The sequence below is a fragment of the Hippoglossus stenolepis genome, chromosome 20 (genome assembly GCF_022539355.2).
Source record: "Hippoglossus stenolepis isolate QCI-W04-F060 chromosome 20, HSTE1.2, whole genome shotgun sequence".
Classification (NCBI taxonomy): domain Eukaryota; kingdom Metazoa; phylum Chordata; class Actinopteri; order Pleuronectiformes; family Pleuronectidae; genus Hippoglossus; species Hippoglossus stenolepis.
The window spans coordinates 7,203,315-7,217,834 of NC_061502.1; the positions used below are offsets into that span (position 1 = coordinate 7,203,315).

Sequence of the window (14,520 nt, forward strand, 5' to 3'; positions counted from 1 at the left end):
GAGAGGGCCCTCAAGCCTGGAGTGAGAAGTTTGTTTTTGTAAATATAAATTGACTGAATAAATCAGATGAGACTGAACTTTGTGTGAAGAGTAGCAAAGTACGATTTTAGCTTGGAGCATATTTATATTTAACATAAATTAAATAGCAACACAGCTACAATGTCATATGGCACATTTATTAACATAACCTAACAGAGCTTAACATCATGAAACACTTGGCCCTCGGTTTCACAACCAGCCCCCGAGAGCAGTGACAGGTCCGCAAATGTTGCTGAGGATGAAGACATTTTCAACCATTTCTCAGAGAATAACAATAAAAACTATAATTCTTCTGTAACGGAGATTATGATTTCATGATTGCATCGTTTGCCGGCTTAACTATAAGGCATGATTGAATTTAAGGACTGTTGGGCCTTGTGTGTTCCACAGCGTGCCATTCTGGTTACAAATTACTCATTATCACCATATTCTCAGTAAACACAACACGTTGTTGTTGATATTTTTTAACATCTTTCTGACGTTTTAATAATTTAGCTTTTAGGCCTATATGCTTTTGAACCTCTAGACTCTGGTCTTGGCTCCTAAGAGAGATCAAAAGCCAGTGCTTACTGGAAGTCTGATTCTTTTTGTTTTTCAAGAAAACACGACTCCAGTGAAGTTTTCTTCAGTTGTCGTTTATTATGCAGTATAGTAAAAATGTCTTAATGTAGGGGTTAGACAACTAAGATGTTTTTTTTTGTAGCATTGTCTTGTTTCTTGGGAATGATAAATACTTAATGAAGAAAATAAGGTTCTTGATTCTCCAAGTGATCTTCATTGAGCCACAGTGAGAGTATCGCACAGTAGAATGTAAGCTACTGTGGAGCTAAGGGGGTTTAAACGTGGTCAGAGTTCCCACTGTGCAGACTTACACACACATATCACACATTACTGTGTTAGTATTTACTTAAAAGTGCATTAGTGACTATACTATACTATAAGAAACACTAGATTCATAATATGCATAACACGATATGTATTTTCGTGTGTTTTACTGTTGGCGCTTGGCGTGGCTATGTGCTCTACTTCATGTAAACAGGAGGGCAGGCATGTCCCACCGGACACAGGAATCGTTGCAGATTGCTCGACTAACGTCTCATCTCCACACGTAAAGAGTTGTATCATTGTAAAAAGCAGAATTTAACTGCACAACAGCTCTTTTCTTCTGGAATGGGGGTCATAGGAGCCTGACGAGACGAAAAGACCCAGTCAGCAAGCGGGTGTGAGCGTCTACGTCATCGTTTTCCAAACATCTCCTTTTCTGCTTGTCGATACTAAAAACGCAGCCCCAACTGGACCAGCAGCATTTCCACACTTCTACATTTCAGTGGCTCTAAAACTCTACGCTAAGGGTATGTGTATCAGAGTTGATGTGGTGGTGTGGATGTAGCCCAAGAAAGGAAGGGGGCCCACAGAGACTCCAGAGACTGCTGATGTATAGGGCCCAGAGTTCTGTGCTGCACTCATGCTGCACGCGGGCTTGAACCTGCTGCATCCAGAAAATCTCCTCTCAGTGGCCCTTAATGCTGCTGCTGCGTTTCCGCCTTTAGACTCATGATTACTTGATTACAGATGATGAAGTAGACAGAGAGAGACAGAGACAGCCTCGGAAAGAGTGCAGCCACTGTTTAAGGATTCCTTTCCACAGTGTATGTACTTAAAGGTTTAACAGTGTGTGTGTGTGTGTGTGTGTGTGTGTGTGTGTGTGTGTGTGTGTGTGTGTGTGTGTGTGTGTGTGTGTGTGTGGCGCGTATGCAAGCGAGACAGAGAAACAGTGTGAGCTGAGCTGGACCCCTGTGTCTCCTAGTCATTACAGCTCATTTGTCTGAGTGCTATTCCACTTGGCTGGGTTGAGTTAACAGTTTGCCCTGGTGCTCTCCTCCCTCTTCTCAGCTGAGCACAGCGACACATGTAGAGAGGAGGGGATGGGAGCATAACCCAAAGGTTTGCCAGTGCACGTGCAAGTGCACACACACATCATGTATCCTAAAGAAAACTTTTCTCGCTCCTTTAAAGCACACAAACACATGAGGATGTAAACATCACTGAAACCAGAGCGCGTCATTTGTCTTCAGACAAAAAGGAAAGAAGGTTTGTGAGGAAAATCCCAGCACCTGGTGGCTGATCCCCCCCGATCCCCTGGAAAGTCTAATGACATCTAATCAGATGCACATCCACACTCTAATTAACCAATTAGCAGCTACTGGATACACATACAGTACGGAGAATACAGTGGATTCACTATGAGGCACTCATCGTTTTCACTTTACCCAAGACCCAAAAGTCACGAGGCTGTTAACAAGACGTCAGCTACATCCTCTCTGCCGTCCTGACAAGTTCACTACTGCAGCAGAACACTGAGGATGGACATATAATATATAATATGAATAAAATAAAAACACATTTTAAAATACACACAACAATGCCATCTACACGTGTGGGCGATCATTCGGGTTTGGTCATGTTAGCCGTGCTTTCTACCTCATTGTTTACACTGCACGTGGGTTTTTAGGTTGGTTCTTCCTCTCGCTAGTCGAGGGTTGATGGCAGAGGATGTCGCATCAAGTTAAGTGCTCTGAGGAAACTTGTGATATGTGATAACGGGCTGTACAAATACAATTTGATTCATTGATCGTAATCGGGGAAAACATTGGGCTCGTGTCAGGTTCAGACACAAAATCAGTCGTCATCAATGTCCTGTTGGATTCAGGGTTGCTGGGTTGGCGGTTCGATCCCCATTTAAGCCTCAGTGTCTTTGGGCAAGATACTGAACCCTAAAGCACAGACAGCTGTGCTCACTCAGGGGTATAAGTGATGTATGATGGAGAAAGTGCTGCACATAGATGCACTGTATGAACCGGTGAATGGGTGGAACTACTGTGAGGTGTTTTGAGTGGGCATCAAGACTAGAAAAGGCCCAAATAAATACGGACCATTTATAGGTTGTGTTAGAAAATAGCAGGCCGAGCCACACTCCACTGAACACACACTCTGACGCAAATTAAAAACCCAAGCATACAAAGCATTCTTTAAATCTAAAATGATGTTTAAGTTTGAGGATTACACAAACCAATTTCTAGGCCGAATATCTTTTTTGGCCCCTTAATTAACAATCTAATAAAATTAATGTGAACACCATTCACTCAGTTAAACGCTCCAGAATGCAAAGTAGGTGCAAAGTGCGAAAGTGAACTGTCTCATTTCCAGTCAGCGAGGCGACGCAAAAATAAACTTTATGTCTCGGTGGTTAGACTTTTACGACTCTTGCCTCGTCGTAATTCGGAGAGAGAAAAACAGCTGTGTGCAGATGTTGTCCAGCGTCGTTACACAGCGCATTTTGATGCCGGTTCCATTAGCTCTGCACAGGAGCACACAGTGCACGGTGACATGGCAGGACCTTTCAGAGCGTGTGATATAAAAATTAACATTCAATAAAAAACGGGCAATTAAGGAAAAGAACGGAGTTACAACAATGCGGCACAGCAGGATTCAATTTGAGGAAAAACCTGAGCAAACAAGACAGTTAACGGGTGTGTGGAAAATGCTTCTATATTCAGCTCTAATAGAAATGCTGTTTTTAGGGCTTACAGCTAATGCAGCAATGGCTCATTAAACATCAGTCTTTTTTGTTGGATAAAAACATTCTCATGCCGCTCCTGAACACATCGCAGGGTGTATATTCATAGGCCATTAATATTCATATTCATAGCTTTCTTATCCTTTATGTGATACAAAAGATTTAAGATGGAGAAAAAAAACATGACACTGGTAAATAAAGAATGGAGGAGATTTTCCCAACACATTTTAAACTACTATCAACGATTCACCAGGTTTTTAAACCATCGGTATAAAATATTTAAAGCGGCTTTAGTCATTATTAAAAATGGATAAAAGGACGACATGTAATTTGATGTAATGTAAAAGGTGTCACGATAGTAAAGAATCCATGATTAGCGACTCTGCACTTGCAGCTCTACGGAGACTTACAGCATTATATTTCTAACTAATTGGATTGGTTTTACATCCCATAACTCCACTGTTTTAAATTCACTCCCACTTCTCTATCAGCAGGATTGTTTTCCTCCAGCAGCAGCAGCAGGGAACGGTCTCCTGCAAAAACAAGCTCACTACACCCACTGCACTGCTACCTGCCCAGCACCAAGTGGCAGTCAGACAAAGTTTACGACTGGATGGTAACACAGTGGAACGTTCAGCAGCTGAAAACCAACAGATATTTCCCTCAGGAGCTGGTGAAAACTAAACAGAGATAAAAGCAGAGTCAATATTAGAAACACAGCATATTAGTCAGTTGACTTAAATTAATGCTACTGTTGCTTTGGGTCGGCTGGATGAGTAAATTGCCCACTTGCTGTAAGGACTTTACGTAATAATATGTCACTGCCTATTTCAGCGCATCACAAATATGTAAACACACTGTATTTCATGAAGAGCTTTATTGTGTTATCAACCACTGAAAGCCCTTTACAGCAGTAGCCACATTCACTCATCCAAGCACAATACAGTGCTTCAATATACAGCAATTCTTTTATATCACACAACACTCACACACTGTAGAAATAAATACACAAATACACACACATATATGTATGTACAGTGCATGAATGGCCGCCCACAGCATATGTTGTCCTTGTTCTCTTTGTTGAATGTTCAGAGATAGGGTGATCTACACACAGTGTGAAAGAACTGACAACTTTACTTTTCAAAATGTTCTGCACAGTTCTCTTCAAAGGAACAGTTTGACAGTGAAATACATGTTTTTCTCTTTCTCGAGTAAAGTTACGCGAAAAGATTCAATTGTGTCCAATATGAAGAAAAGAATAGCCAGCAGCCTAGACCCGTGGCTTAGCTTCGACAGAGCCTGAAGACGAGGGGAGGGGGGACGCTGAGCATGGTTCTGTGTGTCTGACTTCCCACACCAATATACTCCATCTTGTAACCTACGGCCCTATTGTTTGCAAGATTACACGAAAACAACAAAGCAGATTTCCACAAACCTTGGTAGAAGGATGCTGTATGAGTCAGGGAGGAACTTATTTCATTTTGGTGCGGATTCCAGGGGGATCAGGGGGAAGATCCAGGAATTATTTTTTCTCTGTCTCCAACATTCCGTACAGGCGCTTCTAAACATTTCCACAACTTCCCAGGGAATAATTCATGGATTTAGATGAAAAGGCATATTTAGGGAACTGATATCTATGAGTGTGTGTAATTTGGTGAAGCTTGATTGAACTAAAGGGGACTGCAGGGACTTGGCGGAGGTTTGCGCTCCCACGATTTTCATTGTAGTTTTTATTGTTATTATTATTAATGTGAACAAAGAAAACTGAGCATATTTCTTAGAGTTTTCCTACACACTGATTTACTGCTATCTATAACCTGCAAGTTGCTCTTTAAACTACTGCTATTCCAAACACTGAGACTGGCTTCAATGTTCAAGTATTAATATATATATATACTTTAACTTCTAGTGTTAGTTTAAATTCTGTCTCCCAAAAAAAAAAAAGCTACTTTAATTTATCACTGGTAAAAAGACTGAACGTTTGAGTCACTTTAAACACGTGTCCACACATACACACACCGCACGGGCACAAACACTCCCACTATAATACATTCACATATGCACGCGACTCACAAGTTCACAGATTGACTGCGCTCAGCAAGAAGCGCTTCACGGATGGCAGTTTTCCTTTCTTTTTTCCGCCTGACAGACTTATCAACCGAGCTCAGGTGGTGCCCCATCTGCTTGCGCACATTTAAAATACACACGCGCAAACACGCACGCCCACACGCTCACTTACTGCTTACACAAGTAGACACAAGCTTCAGGAATAAACTCAATCAAACGTCTGCCCTTCAAATTTCATTTCCGATCCCCGCGGCTCCCTCTCCGCCTCGCTCCCTCTGACCACATCCCGACCTCTCCTCTTGTTCTCCCACGTCCCGTCACTTTCTTGTCCTCTGCACGGCAACCACGTTGTTCGGCAACCTCGAGCTCTTCTACCAGATTTTATTTAATCTTCCTCTCTTTCCTGCATGTCCACGTGCTAGTCCCCGACGTGTAGCCTGCAGTCCCAGTGACGGTGCCCCCCCGGTGCGCAGGGCCCATCCTGTCCAATGCAGCAGATGGCTGAGCAACACATGCATGCACACAAACAATTACGACTGCAAACACACATGCATGCTCAGGCATGAAAAAACAAAACATACTCAGGCCTTCAGGAATACACACAACGAAAACAAAATGTCGAAGTATGTTCTTATTTATCCGAACAAAATATCGGCACACACACGTTTTTCCACCTCATGAAACAAACACATTGATAAAAACACATTGATAAAAACCCTCAGCACACTTTGCCAGTCTTAATAACAACTTCAGCTGCAGGAGTTCAAAACTTGATGGGGAAAACTTACATATATTTCTCATTCCCTGAGCCATCGGGGTATAATGCATCATGAATGTATTCATCCCAGCAGCGTTTATGCATTTATATAATTCTGTTGTACAGAGCCACAAGCTGCTGTGAATCAATACTCACTTCAGCCTGCATAATGGGGCTGTAGGACGTATATGATATGCACATACCAAACACTATAAAATGGGCCCTGGCAGAAAGCGCTTGGAAAAAAACTGCTGAGAACAAAGAGAAACCACTGGATCGAGGATGAGTAATGGGACAACGCTGTGCGCATGTAAAGCCACAAATGTCTATTCTCGAGAGGCAAACGGCTCTTTATAAACCCTCGTGCGACTGCATTAAAGGCAATTAAGAATGCAAAAATATTAACCTAACAGAATTCCCCCAGTGTTTGTTGACTCACAAACAGACACATAGGCCGGACAACAAGGGCTGGCTGGTAAACTGACCTCTGCATAAAGTGCCATTTGTTAGGCAATTATCTTTATTCTACCAAGCAGAAAATGACTCGTGCTGAATGGTAAGGTGTGCTGGTGCGAGGCTCATAACGCCGGGCAGACACTGCAATTAGGCAGCTCTTTACGGGGGGAAAGACGAGGTCCCTGGCCGACCTGAGGGGGGGAAATCTAGCGGCCAAAAGCAATTTGGAGGCGCCTTCCAATTTCCATGAATGATTCTTTGATTTTAACGATGTAAACAAACACGGGTTTTCAATGGCTTGGACATCGGCGGCAGTTGGACAGGGGGACGGTTGGCTGGGCTGCTTAGAAAGCGAGGACAGACCCGACCGCGCCTTCGCTGGTGTTCAGAAGTTGTGACAGGAGATGTTAACACGTTCGCTGTAAAAGAGCTCGGTAGCACACAGAAACCACAGGAAGCCAATGTTCTGCTTGGCGACTTTCAGCTTTTGTGGTAGCCTCTGTCAGGCTTGGCCTCAGAAGAACAGTTGCTTGATCGTGGAAAGTAAAAAATAGTCATCTGGAAATATTACCCTCTACCCATTGTGTGGAAAACATCACGGAGCTCTAAGCCATTGCTTTCCAGCTGTGGGCACAAATGAATACACTGCAATGGCAAGTCAGGGACTCCTTGACCACTGTATCACCTCTAATATTATGAATAGTGGATGGTTGTTTATGGGAACGCATAAGTAAGGTTACATAGATTGTCTGAGCTCACGATACATTGATAAATGATTATCAAGCTACATCATAATTCTACGCAATAAACATTTAAATAGATTAATGATCAATTTAAATACTAAAATGTTGTAATTACACATGCATTACTTGCCCATATTGTACATTTCTTGCCTGGAACTAATGTTTTGTTGTTCATTGTGGAACGAAGTGCCATGAGGATCTGCTACTTTCATTCATTTACATTTTTTTCACGTCTGAAGTTTGCGCGGATGGCAAATGGTCTTTAAAGACCACTCTATAAGACCTTCAAGGGACTTTTCAAGAACTTTTTTCACGCCAAGCAGCCAACAAGGTGTTAATTTAATCAGTAAAACGTCCTTCCGTGTCACGTCTGGCTGAGCATCCTTCTGTGTTCACGTGTATTTCAATGCGACATGTCTTATAATTTATTGAGGTGTTTTGTAATGTGTTTATTCTCACGGCGTTTGGCATATCGTGTTTGGAGTCTGGTGCCATGGCGTGACAAAAAATGTACCAGCGAGACGAGACATAACCCAGATTGAAAAGCCCGTTTCAAAGAACCGACCTGAAGAGAGCTCCAATAAGTGTTCTGAAATAATTACACCAGTAGATGGCAGATCATGAGCCTATCTTCTTCTACTGTCACCCAGGCTAAAGATGATTCAGTTTACTTTTGCATCTACGTGTGATGAGTGTGTGTTTACCGGCAGAAAGTCTTGGCCGTGTCCTGGGCGTCTGCATCTCTTGCCGCGCGTGGGGCAGCATGTGGTAGCGCTTGGCTTCGTTGACCAGATCGCGACACGCCTCCGTCGACTTGATCAGCTCCTCGTTGTCCACCACGTTCAGCAGGTAGGACGGGTGGATGAAGGGAAGACGCACCACCGCCAGCAGCTCCGATAGATGCTGAGGAGGCCAACAGAGAGATGGAAAATCATGTTTTATAAAAAGGCCAGTTGGCTGTTGCAGGCAGCAATCAGCGAGTGTGGAAAAAATAAAGAGAAAACAAAAGCAAACACTAATAAAACAGCGTCTGCAGACATCTAAACTAGTTTAGACTGAGTGAATGTGCCAGCAATGATCAAAGAGATTTTACATGAACAGCATTAAGCAAATCGCAGATAAAAACACACTGGATCAGAGTCAGTGAACACAGACACTAACATCTTCCTCAAAGAACAGCTGGATTAACTCCCAATCTCATTATAAGATTTTTTTTTTCCCGTACCCAAATCACCCTTTTCTTTTTTCTTTTTCTTTTTTAAAGACGATAGGAAAAGCTGCTCATGTATAATCTCATGTGATATTTTATAAAAGCATGGGCCTGTTAAGAGTGTGGAAACCTATGTGCAGTGAGACCCTTAGATCAGTTACTGTCAGTGTCAGGCCCTCAAAGCTTCAGTTCAACACCCTGCATGTGTTAGCGTTCTATTTCTGTACTTGTGCAGGAGAAAATGCCCGGCAAAGCAAGACAAACGAGAAAAATATCCATCAAAGCGCAGACAGCTTTTATCATGTGTGCCCCGTTATAGGTGTATTTACTGATTTCATTACATTTCAAAAACAAAGTGAAAGAAACTCGAGAACCTTCTAATTCTTCAATGGAGATGTTGAACTTTGGATAAAGATATAACAGAAATAACATTTGGCACATGTTTTTCAGCAGGATCTGCTCACCATCCCACTTTCATATGTGCATTTTGTTACGCCGCAAGAGCCAAAATAAAACGTCAGGGAATATCTCACCACTTGCACCTTCTGCTTCTGATTTTTTCGGACTGCTATTTATCTGCAGCAGCTAAATCGAGATCCACTTCTGTTAATATAATGGTTCATGTAACGCATTCTAGCCCGGAGGCACTACTTGCTACAGATTTGAGAATTGAACAAAAAACAGACACATTTAGACACGATTATAGCTTCAAATTGGCACCTTTTCTTTTGAGGGAGCTTGAAGAGTGAGGAACCTGATAATAATAAAAATCCTTGACCATAGCATCATACAATATGTGTGTGTATATATATATATTATATATATTATATACGTCTCCAACTTACTATGTAAAGATGATGTTTGTTGTAATTTGGTACTATACAAACAAAATTGAATTGAATTGAGTATTTGTGTGTGTGCTTGTTTGCTCCACCACTGGGTGTGCATACATTTACCATTTATACATGCTATATCATAAAGGTGTTCAGACACAGGACAGCCTGTTACCATGGCAACCTTGTCTATAGCTCCTCCTGCTCTCTCTGTGATTGTGTATATGTGTACGTGTGCTGGTCTGTAACCCCCCCCATGGGAGTCTCATCTGTGTCGACAGTAAAAGCTGCGAACAAGTGCGGACGGAGCGACAGGGAGCTGGACGGAGACTGACCCCCGCTGACCTTTTCCGGCTCAAAGCGGCATGACCGAGCCACGCGAGGGAGAGCGACAGAACAACACACTCGCAGAAAACATTATTCAGGGGGAGAACAAATGATAAGCTGACACTCTGCCTAAGCATCTCCCTCTCCCACCTGAGGCTTTTTTTTTTCTCCTCTGGCGTGTGTCCCATTTGTTTGCCACCGGTGTCCCGGGCGCATCGGACCAGAAAGGAGGAAATAAGACAGCCGAAGATAACAGGAGGGGGACAAAGAGGAGGACAAGAGGGGAAAGGGACAGCAGAGAGGAGAGGACACAGGAATAGGAGAGCAGTAGCAGGACAAGAAAATTGAAAAGACAAGCTAACTGAACTGAAGTGGACTGAAGAGAGGATGGGAGAGAGGATGTGACGGTTCTGCGCCAGTCAAAGAAATCTGCTGATGACATTTCCTCTCTGCGAGCGAGCTCGGAGCCAAACGCTCGCCCCTCTCTTTCACGAACGCACACAGCTTACCCAACAGTTTATCAAACAAACAGCTCAATACCCACATAAACAGTGACGGTCGCTCCCAGCACCTCAGCTCAAACGCAGGGAGAAGGTGAAATCAAAGCAAGCTGCTTAGCATACAGAGATATTCTTTAGGGAAGAATCACTAGCTCAGGATAAGCTACTGCCTCCAATTAAAGTTCCCCTATAGTGTGAGATTTGACCCAGTAATTACTGAGTCATGTCACACACAAACTGAGGTGACTTAAGCTTCAGGCTCCCTGCTTTGCTTTTCTATTACAACCTAAACTTCTTCAGGTTTTGCCTCAACCTCACCTACTTGGATCTTATGACGTGTTACTAATATTAAAAACACATATCCAACTGTCTATCCCTTTTTTTAAAATATCCTTCAAATCAGTACAGATGCAGGTAGAAAGGACTCAACTTTACTGTATTTTAAGTTTGATTTTGGCTCATGAGATCTGCAGGTCACCTGAAATAGGTCTACTACTGACCGTCCTGACCCTCAGAGCTAAATTAAAACTGCATATGCTGCAGTTTCAGCCAGGTGGTGACCTCAGTGCCATGGTAGAAATAAATGTGCTCAAACATCCACTGTTATGTGCAAAATTGAAACTTGCTCCTACTTTGAACAGCCGGCAGTCGAGCGAAGGGCCCTGCACATAAATGTTTTTTGGGGAGTTTGCATCACACAACTAAGAGTTTCCCTGCCTCATGTGCAGTGCATCCTGGGAAAGATATCTGTGTGTGTGTGTGTGTGTGTGTGTGTGTGTGTGTGTGTGTGTGTGTGTGTGTGTGTGTGGCCCACCACAAATTAACATTGGCAGCCACATATTGATTTTCAACTTTTTTTTACTATTAAAATGGGTTAAATCTTATTTCACTGCAGAGCTGCACATTGATTTCGCTCTTGTGGACCTTAAAAAAATCCATAAAGTTTTCACTATCCCTGTATGTCTCTTTACTGACCCTATCTGAGTGTCTGTCACTCGAGGTGCATTCGTGAATGTGAGTGGGCTCACTGACACATTGCAATAAGTAAGCTTATCAAACCGCAACAACCCAACCCTAAGACATTATTTCGTTTACACAGCGTGATGCAATGAAGCTGTATTGTCTAGCTTTTTATTATATTTATAAGAAAGAAGCCAGTCACCCTCTCCTACAAATAGAATCCCATACTGTGGGAAACACTGCAAGCTGCCTTCAGAATTCAAAGAGCAGGTGAACTCTGAGCATAACCAGTCAAACAGGTCAAGAGTTCAAGACATGATGGACGGAAGAAGCTGCGTTAGAGCTCCACACACATGTTCTCATTAGCAGTATTGTCTTGGCACACGGTGAAAACTACACCCACATCCATCAGGGCTTGTTCTCACACAAACACACACACTTACTTCTATCTTTGTTAGGACACTCGTTGGCCTAATGCAGTCCCTAGCCCGTTACTCTAATTTAAATCATCACCCTTAATACAAGTCTTTACACGTTAACAACCCTCTGAAAAAGTGACGACCGGCCAAGATGTCCTCACTTTACCGAAATATCCTATGTGCGATCACACACGTACACTTACTAACACACACAGGCCCACACACACACACACCCCAAGTTAACTTTCCTTTACCTTAAGATGAAGTAAAAAAAAAACAAAAGCATATGTACCATCTGCAAACCTTAGCTACACACAGACCCACATCTGTTGTGTCCTGTCTTCACTTGCCAAACATCTTTGAAAATGGCAGTAAAACTCCCTCAAAGACGCAGCATCTGGTCTCTGGAATAAAAAAAAAAGGTAAGGACTACTACCACATAGAGTGAAAACACCTAAAACACACCCACACATATGCACATATTTGCACATGGTGAATACAGAGAGAGACAGATGGATACACTGCTGCAGTGAGGTCTGTAGCGTGACTGTATTGCGCTGTAATCACGTGTTGTTTGTGGTCATATTTGTTGTTAATCTGGTCGGTGTCATTGGTCCAAAGGCTGATTTGACTGTAAATCTTGTTGAGAAGATTAAGACAAATGTCAAATCACTGAGGCTGACCTCTGATTAAATAAACAAGCATGGATTCAATTGTGGGATACCCCCCCCCTGGCTCTTTCCTCCCTCATCTCTCTCCCTCCATGCCTTTATTTCTGAAAAAAAAAATTACTCTTCCTCTCTAGTTCTAACTCACTCACTATCTCTACCACTTCGTTTCACTTTCTGTCTCTCTCTCTCTCTCTCTCTCTCTCTCCGCCTCCATTCCTGCTCCTCGCTCTTCCTCCCACACACGCATACATCGGCATGGAAATGAGGGAGAGTTGCATACTTGCTGCTAATATTCAAATCCAAAGTATCAGGCCCCACAAAAAAAAAAAAAAAGTCTCGCTTCGTGCCAGCCATTGAAACTACTCAAGCGGAAATGATTGCAGATATGCTTTACTCAGGGTTCTTGCTTTATCTTTTGAAATAAAGTGTTTTTAAGAGAAAACCAAGAACATTTGCTTGTCGCCCTGATACTGCTACAGACAGTAAAGCTTTCCTTATCCTCCTCTACTTTCTTCTGTGAGGATTTTTGAGCTACTTTGTCTTTTATTTTATTTTCATTATTTTATTTGCTGGCATTGAGGACAGGGAATTCACTCATGGACGTTAAATGGACAGTCGGCGCAGCCATTAGCGGCGGCAGCACCTTATCTAATCACATGCTTTCATGCAAATCGAATGTAGGTCAGTCAACCAGTCAGCGGTTATACAGCCTTCATACAGTGGGGGTCAGGTGCACGGGGGAACTGGTCAGGTTCATCCCTGTTATGGTTTTTAATCACTGTAATTACCATGTTTTCTTTTAAATTGCTTGCCACTGACAAAATATACTTAAATCATGTATTTTGGGGGAGGAGTAATTTCATATTTGCTCTGCACAGCTTTTAAATGGCTCTTTATTTGTCTGTGCAAATACTACAAATCAGTTTAATGGTTACAGCAGTGAAAAGCAGTCTGCTGTAACAGGTGAGCTTGTTAGCCGTGCTAGCAGCGAGGTTCTAAAGATGATGGTCTGTCAGTCGGACCGACTCAATAACGTTGGTCAAAGCACAAAACCTCAACAACCCATGAAATTTTGCACAGATTTTCAGGGTCCCAGAGGATAAATCCTACTGACTCTCCATCGAGCAGCATTTGGAGGTCCAATTTTCACTTTGTCTAATAATTATGTTCATAACTCATCACAAACAAAACTAATGCGATTCTATTAGCCTCAGCTGCACTATGTGTTTACTGCTAACTTAGACAGGTTAGCAAGCAAACATGCTTAACTAAGATGGTGAACATGGTTAACATGATACCTGATGAACATCAGCATGCAAGCAGGCCAAGGCTAGCATTTAGGTAACAATAACAATAGGACAGTTCCCAAAAGTGAAGCCAAAACATCTCGATTGGCCCCGGTGGCTGACTGCAGTATAACTCATAAACCCTGCTCCCTCCATGTTAGCAGATGGGACATGGAGCAAAGTGAAAATTCAAAGTACAAGTCGAATACATTTTTCCCAAACATGGTTTCTGCCATTTTAGGTACGCTGCTTATCATGCTGAAGAACCGCAGCTGTACCAGTCCATCAATACTGTGCAAACGTCACCAGCACAACATGGCAGGGACCAAAAACGATTTTGTTTTTTGTGATCTAATTTTTTATTGTATCGAAAAAAATATACCCACACGGGTACACATACACAACATATAAATATTAATAATAATAAAAAAACACTTAAAAAGGAAAGTTGGCCTCATGTTTGTGAAGTGGAAGGATGAGACACATCATCATTGGCTCCCAGTAAGTGTAGCTTCATGGAGCAGCCATATCCTCGAAAGGCTCTACAAAAAGTGCAGCTGACAATGTTTTTGAAGGGTGAAGTAATGATTAAGTCTTCTGGTCTTAGGGAGACAGAGAAAATGCCCTTCTTTAGAAATGATCATCACTCTGCACAATGACATTAATATCATA

At 42.5% G+C, this 14,520-nt stretch overlaps 1 protein-coding gene across 7 annotated transcripts in view; it reads right to left on the bottom strand.

Moving 5' to 3' along the window:
- The window catches only part of LOC118099782 (kelch-like protein 29), a 225,524-nt gene that overhangs the window by 49,828 nt on the left and 161,176 nt on the right, over positions 1-14,520 (bottom strand). For all 7 annotated transcript variants that reach the window (XM_035144545.2, XM_035144542.2, XM_035144541.2 and 4 more), the window contains one exon: positions 8,347-8,545. In XM_035144545.2, the coding sequence (XP_035000436.1) occupies positions 8,347-8,545 (199 nt within the window). The remainder of the gene's footprint in view (positions 1-8,346; positions 8,546-14,520) is intronic.